Source organism: Andrographis paniculata, unplaced genomic scaffold, assembly GCF_009805555.1.
Source record: "Andrographis paniculata isolate CXL003 unplaced genomic scaffold, ASM980555v1 Contig46END, whole genome shotgun sequence".
Lineage (NCBI taxonomy): Eukaryota > Viridiplantae > Streptophyta > Magnoliopsida > Lamiales > Acanthaceae > Andrographis > Andrographis paniculata.
Window position 1 is genome coordinate 376370 of NW_026137580.1, and position 14808 is coordinate 391177.

General features: G+C 26.9%; 2 protein-coding genes across 2 annotated transcripts; one reads left to right on the top strand and one right to left on the bottom strand.

Moving 5' to 3' along the window:
• Positions 1 to 269: 269 nt before the first annotated feature.
• Positions 270 to 2375, bottom strand: LOC127252329 (pentatricopeptide repeat-containing protein At2g45350, chloroplastic). The gene has a single exon (XM_051276468.1). The coding sequence runs from the start codon at positions 2313 to 2315 to the stop codon at positions 423 to 425; it is 1893 nt and encodes a 630-aa protein (XP_051132425.1). The 5' UTR covers positions 2316 to 2375; the 3' UTR covers positions 270 to 422.
• A 3958-nt stretch (positions 2376 to 6333) lies between these two features.
• LOC127252576 (methylsterol monooxygenase 1-1-like) lies at positions 6334 to 13888 on the top strand. Its single transcript, XM_051276806.1, has 4 exons — positions 6334 to 6700; positions 11944 to 12414; positions 12822 to 12854; positions 13730 to 13888. Exons 1-4 carry the CDS (start codon positions 6371 to 6373, stop codon positions 13754 to 13756), a joined length of 861 nt encoding a protein of 286 aa, XP_051132763.1. The 5' UTR covers positions 6334 to 6370; the 3' UTR covers positions 13757 to 13888.
• Positions 13889 to 14808: the final 920 nt, after the last annotated feature.

The window sequence follows — 14808 nt, forward strand, 5'->3', positions numbered from 1 at the left end:
AGTTTTATGATTAGAATTTGGCCTGAGTAGTCCAAGTAACTGATTTATTAATAATTAAATTAAAAGCACTAAATTTATGAAGTAATAGAAAATTCAATTCAATTCAATTTAAATTTTTTACACACACCTATATACATATATATATATATATGTAAAATATATGAAAAAATAATTTTCATATTATAAATAATCAACAATATTTTTATATTATTTCTAGAACTATATATATATATATATAAACATTTTATCCAGGTAGGGGGTTATTCCTATGAATAAAATAAATAAATAAATAAATAAAACCAATTTACAACTAAATATAGATGTATTTAATCATTGAAATTTAAAACTTTCTATACATACACACATAGCTCAATATGATACATACATATCACCTAAAATTTCTTCAGCTTAAAAATCTTGATTCAAATTTTGATCGAATAATTATCAACTCGAACATCGTCAAACCCATTAGAATTCGCGCCAATTTCTTCCGGCTCGAAAACCGTCGCGCCGCCGGCAAAGAAATCGTGCACCGCGCCACCCAGTTCGATCCAACTGCGACCCGGAATCTTGTTCACGTCCGTTTGTTTCATCGTCTCCCTAACCATTCTAACATAGTCCCAGAGCCCAGATTGCGCGTACATATTCGACAAAAGTATATAAGAACTCGAATCGATAAAACCCGTTCCAATAAGATGCTTGGCGACCGGCTCTCCAACGTTCAACCGTTCTTGATTCGTGCACGCGCTTAGCAACGTTCGCCACACCACTTTGTTCGGGCGAATCGGCATTTCCTCGATTAATTTAGTCGCGTATTCGATGAAACCGGATCTAGTGAGTACATCGACCATGCATCCGTAGTGTTCGACCTTGGGGTCGATTTTGTGAAACCTTTTCATAACTTCGAAGCAAATAAGCGCTTCTTTCACAAGCCCCGAATGCCCGCACGCGTGCAAAACAACGATGAAGGTAATATCGTCGGGTTTCACTCTACGCCTTTGCATTTCGAGAAATAAATCAAACGCCGAATCTCCCATCCCGTGAATCGCCAATCCGCCAATCATAGCGTTCCAAAGAGCAGTGCTTTTCTCCCTAACCCCTTCGAATGTATCTCTTGCTCGTTCGATGTTTCCACATTTTGCGTACATATCGATCAAAGTGACCCCAAGTTTCCCACTCGTAACAAACCCGTGTTCTTCGATGTATCGATGTATCGCCATCCCTTCCTCCATGCTACCCAACCGAGTTGCGGCCGAGAGGGCCATCAATAAAGTCACAGTATCGGGATCCAAATCGACCTCATCTCTTCCTAACATGTCGTGGAAAACCTTCAATGCCTCGTGGTAACGCCCGTTGGCTACATACCCCGCCATCATTGCGTTGCAAGAAACAACATCCCGCCGAGGCATAGCGTCGAAGAAACCTCGCGCAATGTCAATTTTTCCTGACCTGGCGTACCCGGAAACCATACTAGCCCAAGTAACAACATCCCTTTCAGACATATGATCGAACAAATCCCGAGCTATCTCCATCTTCCCATTCTTCGCGCAATGATCAATCATGAGATTCCAAGAAACTAAATCCCTTTCAGGCATTTCATCGAACAGTTTGATGGCACATTCAAAGGCACTGTCCAATTTCAAGTAGCCATTGATCATAGTGTTCCATGAAACCAAATTTTTCGTCCTCAGCGGCATTTGGTCGAACACCTTACGAGCTAAATTAACCAAACCGAATTTAACATAGCCATCGATCATCAGATTGTAACTAAACGAATCCTTTCTAGACATTCTATCAAACATCTGCCGTGCAAATCGAACGCACCCGCATTTTGTGTACAAACATATCAAGCAATTCTGCAAGAACACATCGAATCCGAACCCTAATTTCAACAGCAATCCATGAATCTGCATTCCTTCACTCAAAAGCCTCAACCGCGAGCACGATTTCAAAACTAGCGATATTGAATACTCATCGACCAAAATACCTCTCACGAGCATCAAAACCAACACCTGGAACGCATTCTCCGGCTCTTCTCCGTGCGAATACGACCTGATGATTGCATTCCACAGGAACGCATCTCGGTAATTGAATTCGAAAAAGAGGTGCCTCGCGAAGTCCACACTGGGTTTTTGCTGAGAAAGGGCAAAATCAAGGATGATTTTTGAGGTCAATGATGGGTTGTGGATGGTGCCGGTAGCGATTAAGTTCCCGTGAATTTGGTCGATTTCCCTCTGCGTCTTGCATTTGGAGGCGAATTTAAAGGCGGGGAGAGTGGAGCTCCATGGATGGATTGCCATTGCAGAAAGGAGCATGGTATTGAAGGCCTCGTAGGTGATAATCGTAGTGGAATTGTGCAGTGCAGACTGACTGCCTCCTCAGTAACGGCAACCATTAGTACAGTACGTTCAGCTATATATTTTCTAACGGTAAAATTTAGGATGTGTTTGTTGGCTATATATTTTCTAACGGTAAAATTTAGGATGTGTTTGTTGGGAGGTTTGGATTTTGAATTGAGATTTAAATAATAAAATTTTTTAATTTGGATAATTGTATATTATGATATAAATATATATTGATGTGATGTTTTGAATGTAAAATTGATTTTTAATATAATATAAAAAATAAAAAAATAAGTGTTTTGATTTGAGTGTGTGTTTATTTTTAAAAGGATAAATTGTATACTACCCTATTCTGTTTTTAGTAAAAATGTACAAAATATTTTTTATTCAAATATTTGGTTCTAAATAAAAATTTAAATTAGATCAGTTTTATACAAAATATCTTAAATAATTTTTTTTTTAAATAAAATAAATAAATAATTTATCAATAATTTATTTTATAGTATTTTTTTTAAAAAAAAAATCATATAACAATTTGTCTAAAAAACTAAAAAATTAAATATTAATCAATTATTTATTTATTCAAAAAAAATTATTTGAAAATATTTTATACTTTTTATTTGTACGTAACTTACCTAATTTAATTTTATTTTTTTAAAAATCAAACATCAGTTTTTGACAATAGAATTTTTATGTATTTTTATTAAAATACGAGAAAGTGTTATATAATTTACCAAAAACATTATCGAAAATGAACAAATAATTTAAAATTAAAATAAAATCCAAAATAAAGACACCCAAAATTATGGTGTGTTTACATAAATAGATATTGTATTAATATATTTATATTAGTAGTATATTTTTTTATAATACTATTAATAAAAATTAGTATCAATAAAAAAATTCAATATGGGAAAGATGGGACCATGGCCTGTTTTGAGAATTGATAATTCAATATTAAATAATCACATAAATAATACTCCATGATAATAATCATTAAGAATAGATCATTTTGCAGATTTTTATATCTAAAAAATATATTTTCTCATAATTTTGAAATAAAGTAATAGTTTAATACTCTCCTTAACAACAGTTATATTTATTTTTTGTGTTTTTTATTTAATATTAAAAATATTTTTATATTTGTATAATTTATTATATTTATATTATAATATATTAATAAAAATATTTTTGCTTTTTTTTTATTTGTACAAAATTTTGATATAATAATTAATATTTAAAAATCAATATATATATAAAAGTAAATGTAATTTTTATTACCGGATGGGGAGAGTATAATATTTAAATATATAATACTCCCTCATTCCAGCTACAAAGTATATATATTTCTATTTTGAAATGTTCAATTACAAAGTAATCATTTCATTAAATACCCTATTTTTTTCTGCAAATACTCTTAGAGGCTGTTTGATTCAAGGATTTGATGGGATTCCATGGGATTTGAATTTTAAATCGTATGAAATCCATGTTTGGTTAAGAAAAAGAAGGTGGAATTTAAAATGATGAGATTTGAAAAAGGGTTCTAAAATTCTACAAATAAGGGATTTTTTTTTGTAATGGGGATACCATGTTACTTTTAAATCTCATTCTTGAAATTTTAATTTTTACATTTATATCCTCTTATAAAAAAAATAATAGTATTATATTTATATAAAAAATTAAATAATTCTAACATTAATTATTATTTGATTTATATACTTAATTAAATTTATATTATTTTTTATTATACAATATTTTTTAAATAAATTAATAAATTCATTGTCGGAACTGATATTCATACCAAAAATATATTGTTAAATCCGAGATTCAAATTGGATCCGATTATACTAGATCTGACCTACACTATACCCGGTAAGACTTGATGAATCCGAAAAATCCATTTTTTTTTTACAATTCTTAAATTTTAATTTAAAATTATACATGTACCGGATCCAATGAATATTAAAATTTATGTATTTTATTAGAAAATTATTATAATAAAATAATTAATACATTCAACTCAAAAATATTTCTAATATAATTATATTATTTGAAATTATTTTTTGATATGTATGATTGATATATTATTATTATATTACTCTGATCATGATCTGGATCCAGGACTAATACTCAAATAATTGGACCCAACTTCAAATAAATAGGTCGGGCTCGGTCGGATCTCGAGTTTACGCGAATATATTGTCATCCTATAAAATTATTGATATCTTTTCAATTTATATTAATAATGAATTAGAGGTTTAATTTGTCAAAATAAATAAAATTCATGAAAGGACAACTAAGTCCTTTAGAATATAAAAAATCCAAATCCACGAAATATAAATCCCACCACATTTTACCAACCAAACATAATATGGGATTCCAAATCCTAAATATAATAAATCCTATCACATATAAATCTGTGAAATCTCAATCCCACCAAAAAAGTCAATGAACCAAACAGCCCCTTAATTTACATCAAATCATTAATTTTATACCAAAAAGTAAAGGTATATATGTCATTACACTACTTTTACCTGTCCACTATAATTAAAATACTATTATTTCTTAAATTTCGCGCCAAAGTAAATGTATATTTATTCTTTGGACAGAGGGAGTATGAATTAAATAATACTTATATATACATATTTTATTCTCAACAAAATAATTTACTCTTATTTCAATAGAAAAAGCAGTGTTTAATTTTTATTTCAAATTAAAATTATCATATTTTCACAAATTTGAATAAATAATATTTCATCTCACAAAATATTATTTAAATTTTATTTCACAAAATATTTAAAAAATAATAACAAATAATATTTCACTCAAATAATATCACAAATTCACAATCCTTAAAACATTTCAGCAATTTCTATTAACTAACAATGAAAATTTCACTATGCTATTCTCTAAAATATTAGGACTTTGTTCGGTTATGATTTAAAATTGATTGAAAATGAAATGATGATTTAATTAAATAATATTTTGATGTAATATTTTGTGAGAGTCAATAATATATTTTTATTTAAAATTGTGCGGAATGAATAATATTGATTTTGATTTTGATTTGAAATATTTTTTAAAAAAACAAAAGTACCCAATTTATATATTCTTAAAAAGAATTGAAAGATAAACTCTTGAAAAAAAAAAAAGAAAAAAAGAAAGACATAAGTAAACAACTCCAATTTTCCAATATTCCATGTAAATGCATAAGTGATAAGAGATGTGTTTGTTGGTATTTTTTGTATTATTTCAGCTTTAAACTAATTTTTCTTTTTATAAAAAATATCATATCTAAAATTATTTTATACCGAAATTAAAATTCTTAAATTATATTGTATTCTCTTGTAGATTTCTAGATATTGTGACTATTCATATAATTTTTTTTCTCAAAAATATCAAATTAAATACATATACTATTTTTATATTATATTAAAATTAATTTATATTTAAAATATAATATCAACACATATTTATATTGTACCAAATAATTATTAAAAATAAAAATCCAAAATTCAAATCTATGGACTAATAAACACTTGTGTGTATATATATACTTTCTAAGTACACGGAAAAAGTATTCTATATATATATATATATTAGTTAATGGTACTTTTGATATATAAAAATCTATCTTTTTTTTTAAAGATAAATCAATATAAAAAAAATTAAAATTAATATATTTTTTTTATCGGACACTAAATATTAATTTTGAGAGTATTTGTAATACGTAGTATTATATCAATATAGACTAAAGATATAAATAAATATTTTAAATTTAGACGATCATAAATAGCAAAAATAAATCTTTTGTCAAAAAATTTAAAATTTAAAATTCTATATTTTTTTTATTATTATTAGTTTAATCTCCAAATTGATTAGGTTAGGCTATAAATAGTTGTAGCATAGGGATGCCCAATATCCTCCCCCTACACAACTATATATATATATATATATATATTACTACTACTATTATTTGGCATTTCATTCTATCTTTTCTCACCCCTCATAATCAAAATATATTTAGAATGCTACCATTTGAAACCATTCAAGAAGCAAAATTGTTCTTGGGAAGAAACTTGACTTATGGAGAGATCTTATGGTTCGAATATTCGGCCCGAAAATTCGATTACTTTCTCTACTGCCACAACACGATATTTTTGTTCGTGTTCTACTCGTTATTGCCGTTGCCGTACATGGCGTTGGAGCTAGCACGGTCGACGAAAATCGACCGGTTCAAGATTCAGCCCAAAGTTAGCAACACATTAAATGAAATGGTGAAGTGCTATAAGAAAGTTATGTTCACTTTTGTGTTTGCTGTTGTCCCTTTGCAAATCTTCTCTTACCCTCTCGTTAAGGTAATCCATCTATCTTTCTATCTCACTGCATATTTTTGAGTTTTTTTTTCGATCTTTTTGTGTTTTATACCTACTCATTTATTATTTTTATACGTATTTCTTGAAGTTTTAAGAGTTTACAAAAATTTGTGAGGTAAACCTGTAGGATTTGTTTAAGTTTAGTTTTGAAAATAATATAAATTGAATAAAGAAAATAAGTTCCGGGTGATGATGAATAACTATTTTACTTAAAAATTTAAATTTTTAAAAAATATATATGCTATAAAAAAATGTAATATAAATATATATGTATGTATATATATTAAGAGAAGAATAGTTTTAATAGTGCAATAAATGGTCTTTTGATGTTTTTGATCCATTAATTTGAATCACGCATTAGTTATATATTTTGTTATTTATCGATACTTATTATACGCTATCTAATATAGTATCGTTGAAATTGCACATATTCCAAGTTGATGTTAAGAGGTCGTATTACCACATGTGTCGAAATATTAAAATTATATTGACTATGAGTTTACTTTAATTTCACTTCGGCTTCAATTTAATTGCTATTTTTTGTTTTGGTATAGCTTAATTTTGGGTAAACTATTTTTTTGTCCCGTAACTGGACCTTTTTATAAGTAGAACTTGTAGCAAACTAGTTCCATAAATGAAGTTTTTTTCGCTGTTTTAGTCCTCCGGCGCCGGAGATGCCCGCGTGGCTCGCCGGAGGCCACATGTCAGCCAAGTCAGCGACACCTGACGGACACGTGAATTTTATTTTGTTTTTTTATTTTTTTTTAAATTTATTTATTTGGTCCAATTAAAAAAATTTAAAAATTAAAAAAAATAAAAAATAAAATAAAATCCACATGTGCGTCAGGTGTCGCTGACCTGGCAGGACACTTGGCTTCCGGCGAGCCACGGGGGCGTCTCCGGCGCCAGAGGATTAAAACAACGAAAATTTTTCACTTATTAGACTAGTTTGCGACAGACTCCACTTACGGGACTAAAATATAAATAAGTCAAATTACGGGACTGAAAAAACAGTTTACCCTTTAATTTTTAAAACGTATAATTGTTATAGTTCTTTTTTTACCTATATTTTTATTTATTTTTGTTTAAGAATAGATTCACAAAATGGTATTTATTAGAGAAAATTTATGTGTAAGTAAAAAAAAAAAAAAATGCAAAGAAAATTTGGCACATTCTAAATTGTAAATAATATTGTATCCGTCCAAGATAATATAACGAGTACTGTAAAAACAAGAATTTATTGAGAAATATAATTATAAATAATTAAAATATATTAATAAAATAATTATGATACAATATAAATAAATATAAATTAAAATTAAAATAATAATTAGTATAATTAAAATTCTAAATTATAAAATATAAAATATAAATAAGTATGTAATAATTTTCTAAATGAAATAACATACAATTTGATGACATAATATGTGAGACGATTAAAATAGTAAAAAATGAAGGTGTAACGTAGTGGGAAAACTCTAACCAAAATAAATGTTTGCGTAGTATATTTTACATTAAAATATATTGGGCTAAATTTCACAAAATTTACAAATCATCTGTACTTGAGTCAAACTCCTCGGGATTTCATAATCTCTGCGTTGTCCTTATTTAACGGTATTTGACCTAAATGCGTCCAAACTGCAAATAAATTTTAGAATCTCAATTTTTAAACCCTTAAAATTACAAATATATTTATTTTTCTTATACTTAACTTCAAAAAATAGTAAAAGTAAACTCTTAAAATCTGAGAAAAATAACCAATTTTGAGTATATTTACTATTTTTTTAGGCTAAATATATATATATATATATAAATGAATATGTTTATAATTTTAGGGGTTTAGAAATTAAGATTCTAAAATTTATTCGCAGTTTGGACGCATTTAGGTCAAATACCGTTAAAGAAAGACTGTCAAGGGGTTAAAGACAGAGTTCATGAAATCACGAGAAAGTTTAACGTAGTTTTAGAGGTATAGGAAATTTAGTACAATTTCAAAAAATCACAGTAGATTTTGTGCAATTTAGTCAATTTATTATAAAGTAAATATTTCAAATAATAATAATAATTTAATATTTTAATCTTATAAATTATTTTATTTTATTTTAATTTAATATGAAATTTAAGTAATGAAAAATGTTTGAAAATGAATTATTGTTGTTTGAAATAATTAAAAAAACTAATGGAACATGGTTGTTGAATGTCATTCTAAACAGTAATGTGGTATTTTTTTGTGTAATTTTTTTTTTTCTTGTCCATTAATTTTAATTTGTATATTTAAATATTGACATTGATGGAAATAAATGTAATTCTAAAAATATCCATATTTAGTGTGGTTAAGCTTATATAAAGATTGTATTTGGACAAATAAAAATTATAAAATATAATTTTATTTAGTGGACGAAAATATTATTAAAAAAGATATATATATATTATATGTATAATATATTCATTCAGAAAAGTCAACGTTCATTACAAAATATTATTTATGTATCGACATAATTTTTAATATCTAATTTAAAAAATAAAATAAATTTATCCCTACAAACAAAGAAACACATCCATTGTATCTTACAAATTATATAGTAAATAAATTGAGAAATTTGCAAAGTGACTAGAGCCTTCATTTTTGTGGTCCTTTTTATCAATTAATTAATGAAAAATGGTCCATGAACATATCCTCCATTTATCTTTATAATAAACTTTTATATTACTAATTTGTAATAGGGTAAACGTTTTTTTTTTCGTAACTAAACCCTCTGTAAGTAGAACATGTCGCAAACTAATCCCATAAGTAAAATTTTTTCACTGTTTTAATTATCTGGCGCCGGAAACGCCCGCGTGGCTCGCCAGAGGCCACGTATCTGTCAGGTCAGCGACATCTTATGGACACGTGAATTTTTATTTTTTATTTTTTATTTTTTATTTTTTAAAAAATTATTTTTAATTTAATTTTAATTCTATTTATTTGATCCAATTAAAAAAAGTTTAAAAAATAAAAAATAAAATCTACGTGTCCGCCAGGTGTCGCTGACCTGGCAGACACGTGGCTTCCGTCGAGCCACGTGGGCGTCTCCGGCGCCGGAGGACTAAAACAACGAAAATTTTTCACTTATGGGACTAGTTTGCGACAAACTTCACTTACAAAATTAAAATGACAAGGGGTCCAGTTACGAGACTAAAAAAACAGTTTACCCTTTATAATAAACAAAGGAACATGTGCTTACATTTTTATGTTGATTCAGTCAAATTAGTATAGTGTTAATTTAACTCGATCATATAAATTAATAAGATGAATAATACATATTTTACAGTATACGATTGGGTGCGTTTGTTTGGGGATTTGGATTTTGAGTTGGGATTTGAATAGTAAAAATTTTGAATTTGAATAGATGTATGATGTGATATAAATAGGTGTTGATGTGATATTTTGAATGTAAAATTTATTTTTAGTATAATATAAAAAATGAAAAATAGGTGTTTGATTTGATATTTTTGGGAGAAAAAAATTGGATAAATCGTGTAAATCCAATCCAATCACCAAAACAAACACACCCATTAATATATATTTAAAATGTTGTGTAATTTGATATAGTATAATATATTATTAAGTTATTGACTATATCGTCATTGAAATCACCACCAAAGATGTGTTTGTTTAAATATTATTTTTCAATTTGTATGACAACTAAAAATAAAAATACTTTTAGATGATAACTAAAAAATTAGAACGAATCTTTGGAGTACAAATGAAGTGTTACATGCGTAAGTATTGAGTTATATATATAAATACTAATAAGAAAAAATAGAGAAATATTTAATGCTACTATTATATAATTTCAAAGTTGTGTTACTATTCATTCTAAACAATTAACACATGAGTTGATTCAATTATAAGTTTGAGAATTTGAAAACATAAAATTATATTATTATTTGCTTTGATTTTTATTTTTTTTCAATATATTTATATTTAGTTAATTTTTACAATTTTTTATAAAATTATATTATTCATTCCGTAAAGGTTGGATGATGCATAGTATTTTGAATATGAAATATTTTTTAGTTTAATATTTTTAAATAATAAAATTTGATAAATAATAGTACAAAAATAGAACTAGGAAAAAGTAAACTAAGCATTACTTAGTATTAGTTTTATAACTTTCCAACTTTCCAAGACCATGCAAAATTTAGATGTGAAATATGATGAGAATACTCGTAATCAAGCAGAGGCGGAACCAGACCGGGATGAGAGGGGGGCTAATTTTTCAAATTTCGAAACAATCATCATCTATTTGTTATCCAATAATTTTATCAATGAAATTATCATATTTCGAAAATCTTACAAAATATCAATATGCAGTGACAACTGCATATTACCGGATGAATTTTGTATTATATGAAATTAATAAATAGTAAAAACATTTATTAAAAAAAATAGCTCTTAAAAATATCATTTCCTATGTATTTGGTTGAAAATATTTTGAAGATTTTTTTTTTAATTATTGTTTATTATTTTTTTGTTCATATCTATTTTTATAGCATCAAACGAGTATTATGATATAAATTTTTTTATTATTCAAAATTTAAATTTTCACATAAATACTCTATTAATTTTTAGCAATTTTTTTTAATTTGTTTATTATTTTTATATTATATATTATAAAATAAAAACAAAAAATTAAAAATTAAAAGGGATGGGGTGGGGGAGGGGGACTGGAGCCCCCTTTGCCCCCACATACATCTGCCTCTGTAATCAAGTATTCATAAATGAACTCGTAATTTTGAGATTATAGTTTGAATCCATACATGAACTCGTAATTTTGAAGTCATAATTTAAATCCGATGCTTTAAAGTTTTGTCTTTCATATATAGTTCATTTAGCGTAACTTATCTTGTCAAATCTAATTTGCAAACTATTAGATTCAGCTGCAATCATAGCTAATGATCTTTAATGACATATTTAGCAATTAGCATTTATAGAGAAAATACATGATTTTTGTAACTACAGTGTATGCATTATACTTCATCTGTAATAAACAAAAAAGTACTTTTACGTATCTTATTTATCAGTCATAAAAAATAGGCCATTTTATTATTTTTAACCAAAATTTCTATTTTTCCTAACAAAAAGTACATTACATTAAAATTCGTACACAAACCAAATGAATTTATTTTTACACGGCGAAGAAAGTAACAAATAAATTTTAAATACATATATATTATGGTAGATGATTGGAATCCGAACAAGCTTACCGCTACCCACGGCGGCAGAGATGGCGGCGCAGCTGGCGGTGTACTTTTTAGCTGAGGACTACGCCAACTATTGGTTGCACCGGATGCTCCACACTAAGTGGGGGTTCGACCACGTCCACTACCTACACCACGAGTACACCGCCCCGATGGGGTTGGCGGCGCCGTACGCGCATTGGTGCGAGATTATCGTTCTCGGCCTCGCCTCCTTTGTCGGGCCGGCGATCGCCCCTGGCCATATGATTACTTTCTGGTTGTGGATGATCCTTCGCCAAATGGAGGCCATCGACACCCATAGCGGTTACGACTTCCCGTGGAACCCCTTAAAGCTCGTCCCCTTTTACGGCGGCGCCGACTTCCACGACTATCACCACTTTGTCGGCCGGAGTTGCCAGAGCAACTTCGCCTCCATTTTCACTTATTGTGACTATATTTACGGCACTGATAAGGTATGTCAATGATCGTTGATTTTTTATATAACGATTTATTAAAATAAAAAATAAAAATTGATATGATAGTAAAAATAAATAAAGTATCAATAGAAAAAAAAATTATACTACAATTTTCAATATAGGGAAAATCAATATGATTCAGTATGATATAATATAGAAAGTATAACATCTAAGTATCAATATTATATTTTAAAAAAAAAAAAAATCTATTTTAATATTTTTCTCCTATTTACTTTAATTCAAATTTTTATTATTTCAAAAATAACTAAAAAAAACAACACATTGTCAACTCAATCTTTTTAGTTTGATTATTATTAGAAAGTAAAATATCGGCACATTTAATTGACTTAAAAAAATAATAATAAATGAACCTTTAATTAATTGTATTTTTAAATATATTTCAGGGATATCGGTACCAAAAGGAGATCACGAAAAAGGTACGAGTATGTTTGTATAATATTTTTAATTTAAAATATATTTTTATGTTAAATATAAATTTTATTGATAATATAAAAATAAGATTATGTCCATCCACAAAATATATATTCATTTGAGCCGAATACATATCTTAATTAATATAATATTATATTAATTGATTGTAATATAAATAAAATTATTTTAGAAAGTATACGCGTGAAGTTAATGAAATTAAAGATTTATATATGTATATATATATAATTTGAGTTTGTAAATAATTATAACATATTTGTAGATAAATGTAACATTCAAATGTACAAATTAATGCCTAAGAGTTATTTATCAACGAAAAGTTTATATTTTTTGTGAAAACAATAAAAAATAACATATATTTATTGAACTTGAATTATTTATTTTTTTTATGAATAGATATAATATATATTAGATATATATATATATATATTTACAATATAATAGAAAAGCATATCAAAATATGTTTGGATGAACATTCTTTCTCTACATATATATTCAAATTTAGAGCTATACATAAATTTCAGCATGAAAATTTTGTTTGGTTGTGTTTTTCCATACTTTTAATATACATATATTATCATCTATTTTTCTTTTAATAAAAAAGCACATGATATATTTATTTTTAATTCAATATGTTACACACAATTTATTTATATTAAAAAATATGGTATTAACTATATATATTTATATCATAAGCAGATATTCCTATATTTTGTAGTAATAGCTTCTTAATATATGTTAGCTGTTATGTGTTTTATTATGTATTTTTAGGGTAAAGAAAGTGATAATTTAAATTTATCCCTTTGTTTATTTATTTAGTTTTTATGCCGTGCATTTTATTTATTTATTTATTTTTATGCAGATTAGGAACAAAGACAAGGAACAGTGAATTTCAATTGCTTAAAAAAATATTCAAGAAATCTGAATATGTATTGATTATGTAGAAAATATTGCAAATTTTAGGCATATTATTATGGTCAATTATTAATTTTATTATATATGTAATGCTCATGGGTTATGTATTGTCATGTGTTTTTTCATAAATTCACTTTTATTGTGGAGGAAAAAAGACAAATATATAATAAAAAATATGAAAATACAATTTGATTAAATATTCAAACGAATCTTGATATATATATATATATATTTATAATATCAAATTAAAATATTAATTTAGTTAAACATAAAAAATCTAAACCAAAGTTCAAATAAAGTCGATACACTTATTATTTTCAGGCTAAGAACCTGAAAAAAAAAACATAATCTAAGTTAAATAGGGGCAGCTATAGACATCATTTTGGCTGCCTCAACATTTAATTACGTTTGGCAGTGATGAATGATATTGATTTGATTACTTAGTGTTGTAGGAAAATCAATGTTCTATTTTCGGATAAATAATAGTTCTACAGACACCAGCTTTGCATTTATTTTTTTTCTTTCAAAAAAATATAAAAAAGTATCGATCTAGGCCGACTAAATATAATTTTGTTATCGTCAAGTCATTCAAATCGGCCCAAACTTTGCAGATGAAATAACCAATGTTCCTTATTCAACGGCCACTCGATAGTATATTAGATTTAGTACCGTCTAAAAGAATGTCAACTCAATAAAATGAGAAATAACTCAACTTAATCGAGTAGCTTGCGAGCCAAGCTCGACTTGGCTCATTAAAAGCTCGACTCGGCTTGTTTCATTTGTAGAGATAAATGAATTGAGTTCGAGCTCAACTCTAATAATTTTTTTTACAAATGAGCTAAGCTCGAGCTCGGCTCACGAATAGCACAATTGAGCTCGGTAGTTAATATATTTATATATTAATATAAAATATATAATTTTTTATATTGAATATCTTATTATAAAAAATTATGAATAAAATTAAATATATTTAATTTATATATTAAAAAATATATAAAATATGTATAAAATTCAAACCGAGCTCGA

What these genes read in the sequence shown, in the direction of transcription:
- LOC127252329 (XM_051276468.1), bottom strand. Translation starts at nt 2,315, where the DNA reads ATGCTCCTTTCTGCAATGGCAATCCATCCATGGAGCTCCACTCTCCCC.
- LOC127252576 (XM_051276806.1), top strand. Translation starts at nt 6,371, where the DNA reads ATGCTACCATTTGAAACCATTCAAGAAGCAAAATTGTTCTTGGGAAGA. An exon ending in TCTCTTACCCTCTCGTTAAG is followed by an intron (nt 6,701 to 11,943) that starts GTAATCCATCTA and finishes ATATTATGGTAG; the next exon opens with ATGATTGGAATCCGAACAAG. An exon ending in ATATTTACGGCACTGATAAG is followed by an intron (nt 12,415 to 12,821) that starts GTATGTCAATGA and finishes AATATATTTCAG; the next exon opens with GGATATCGGTACCAAAAGGA.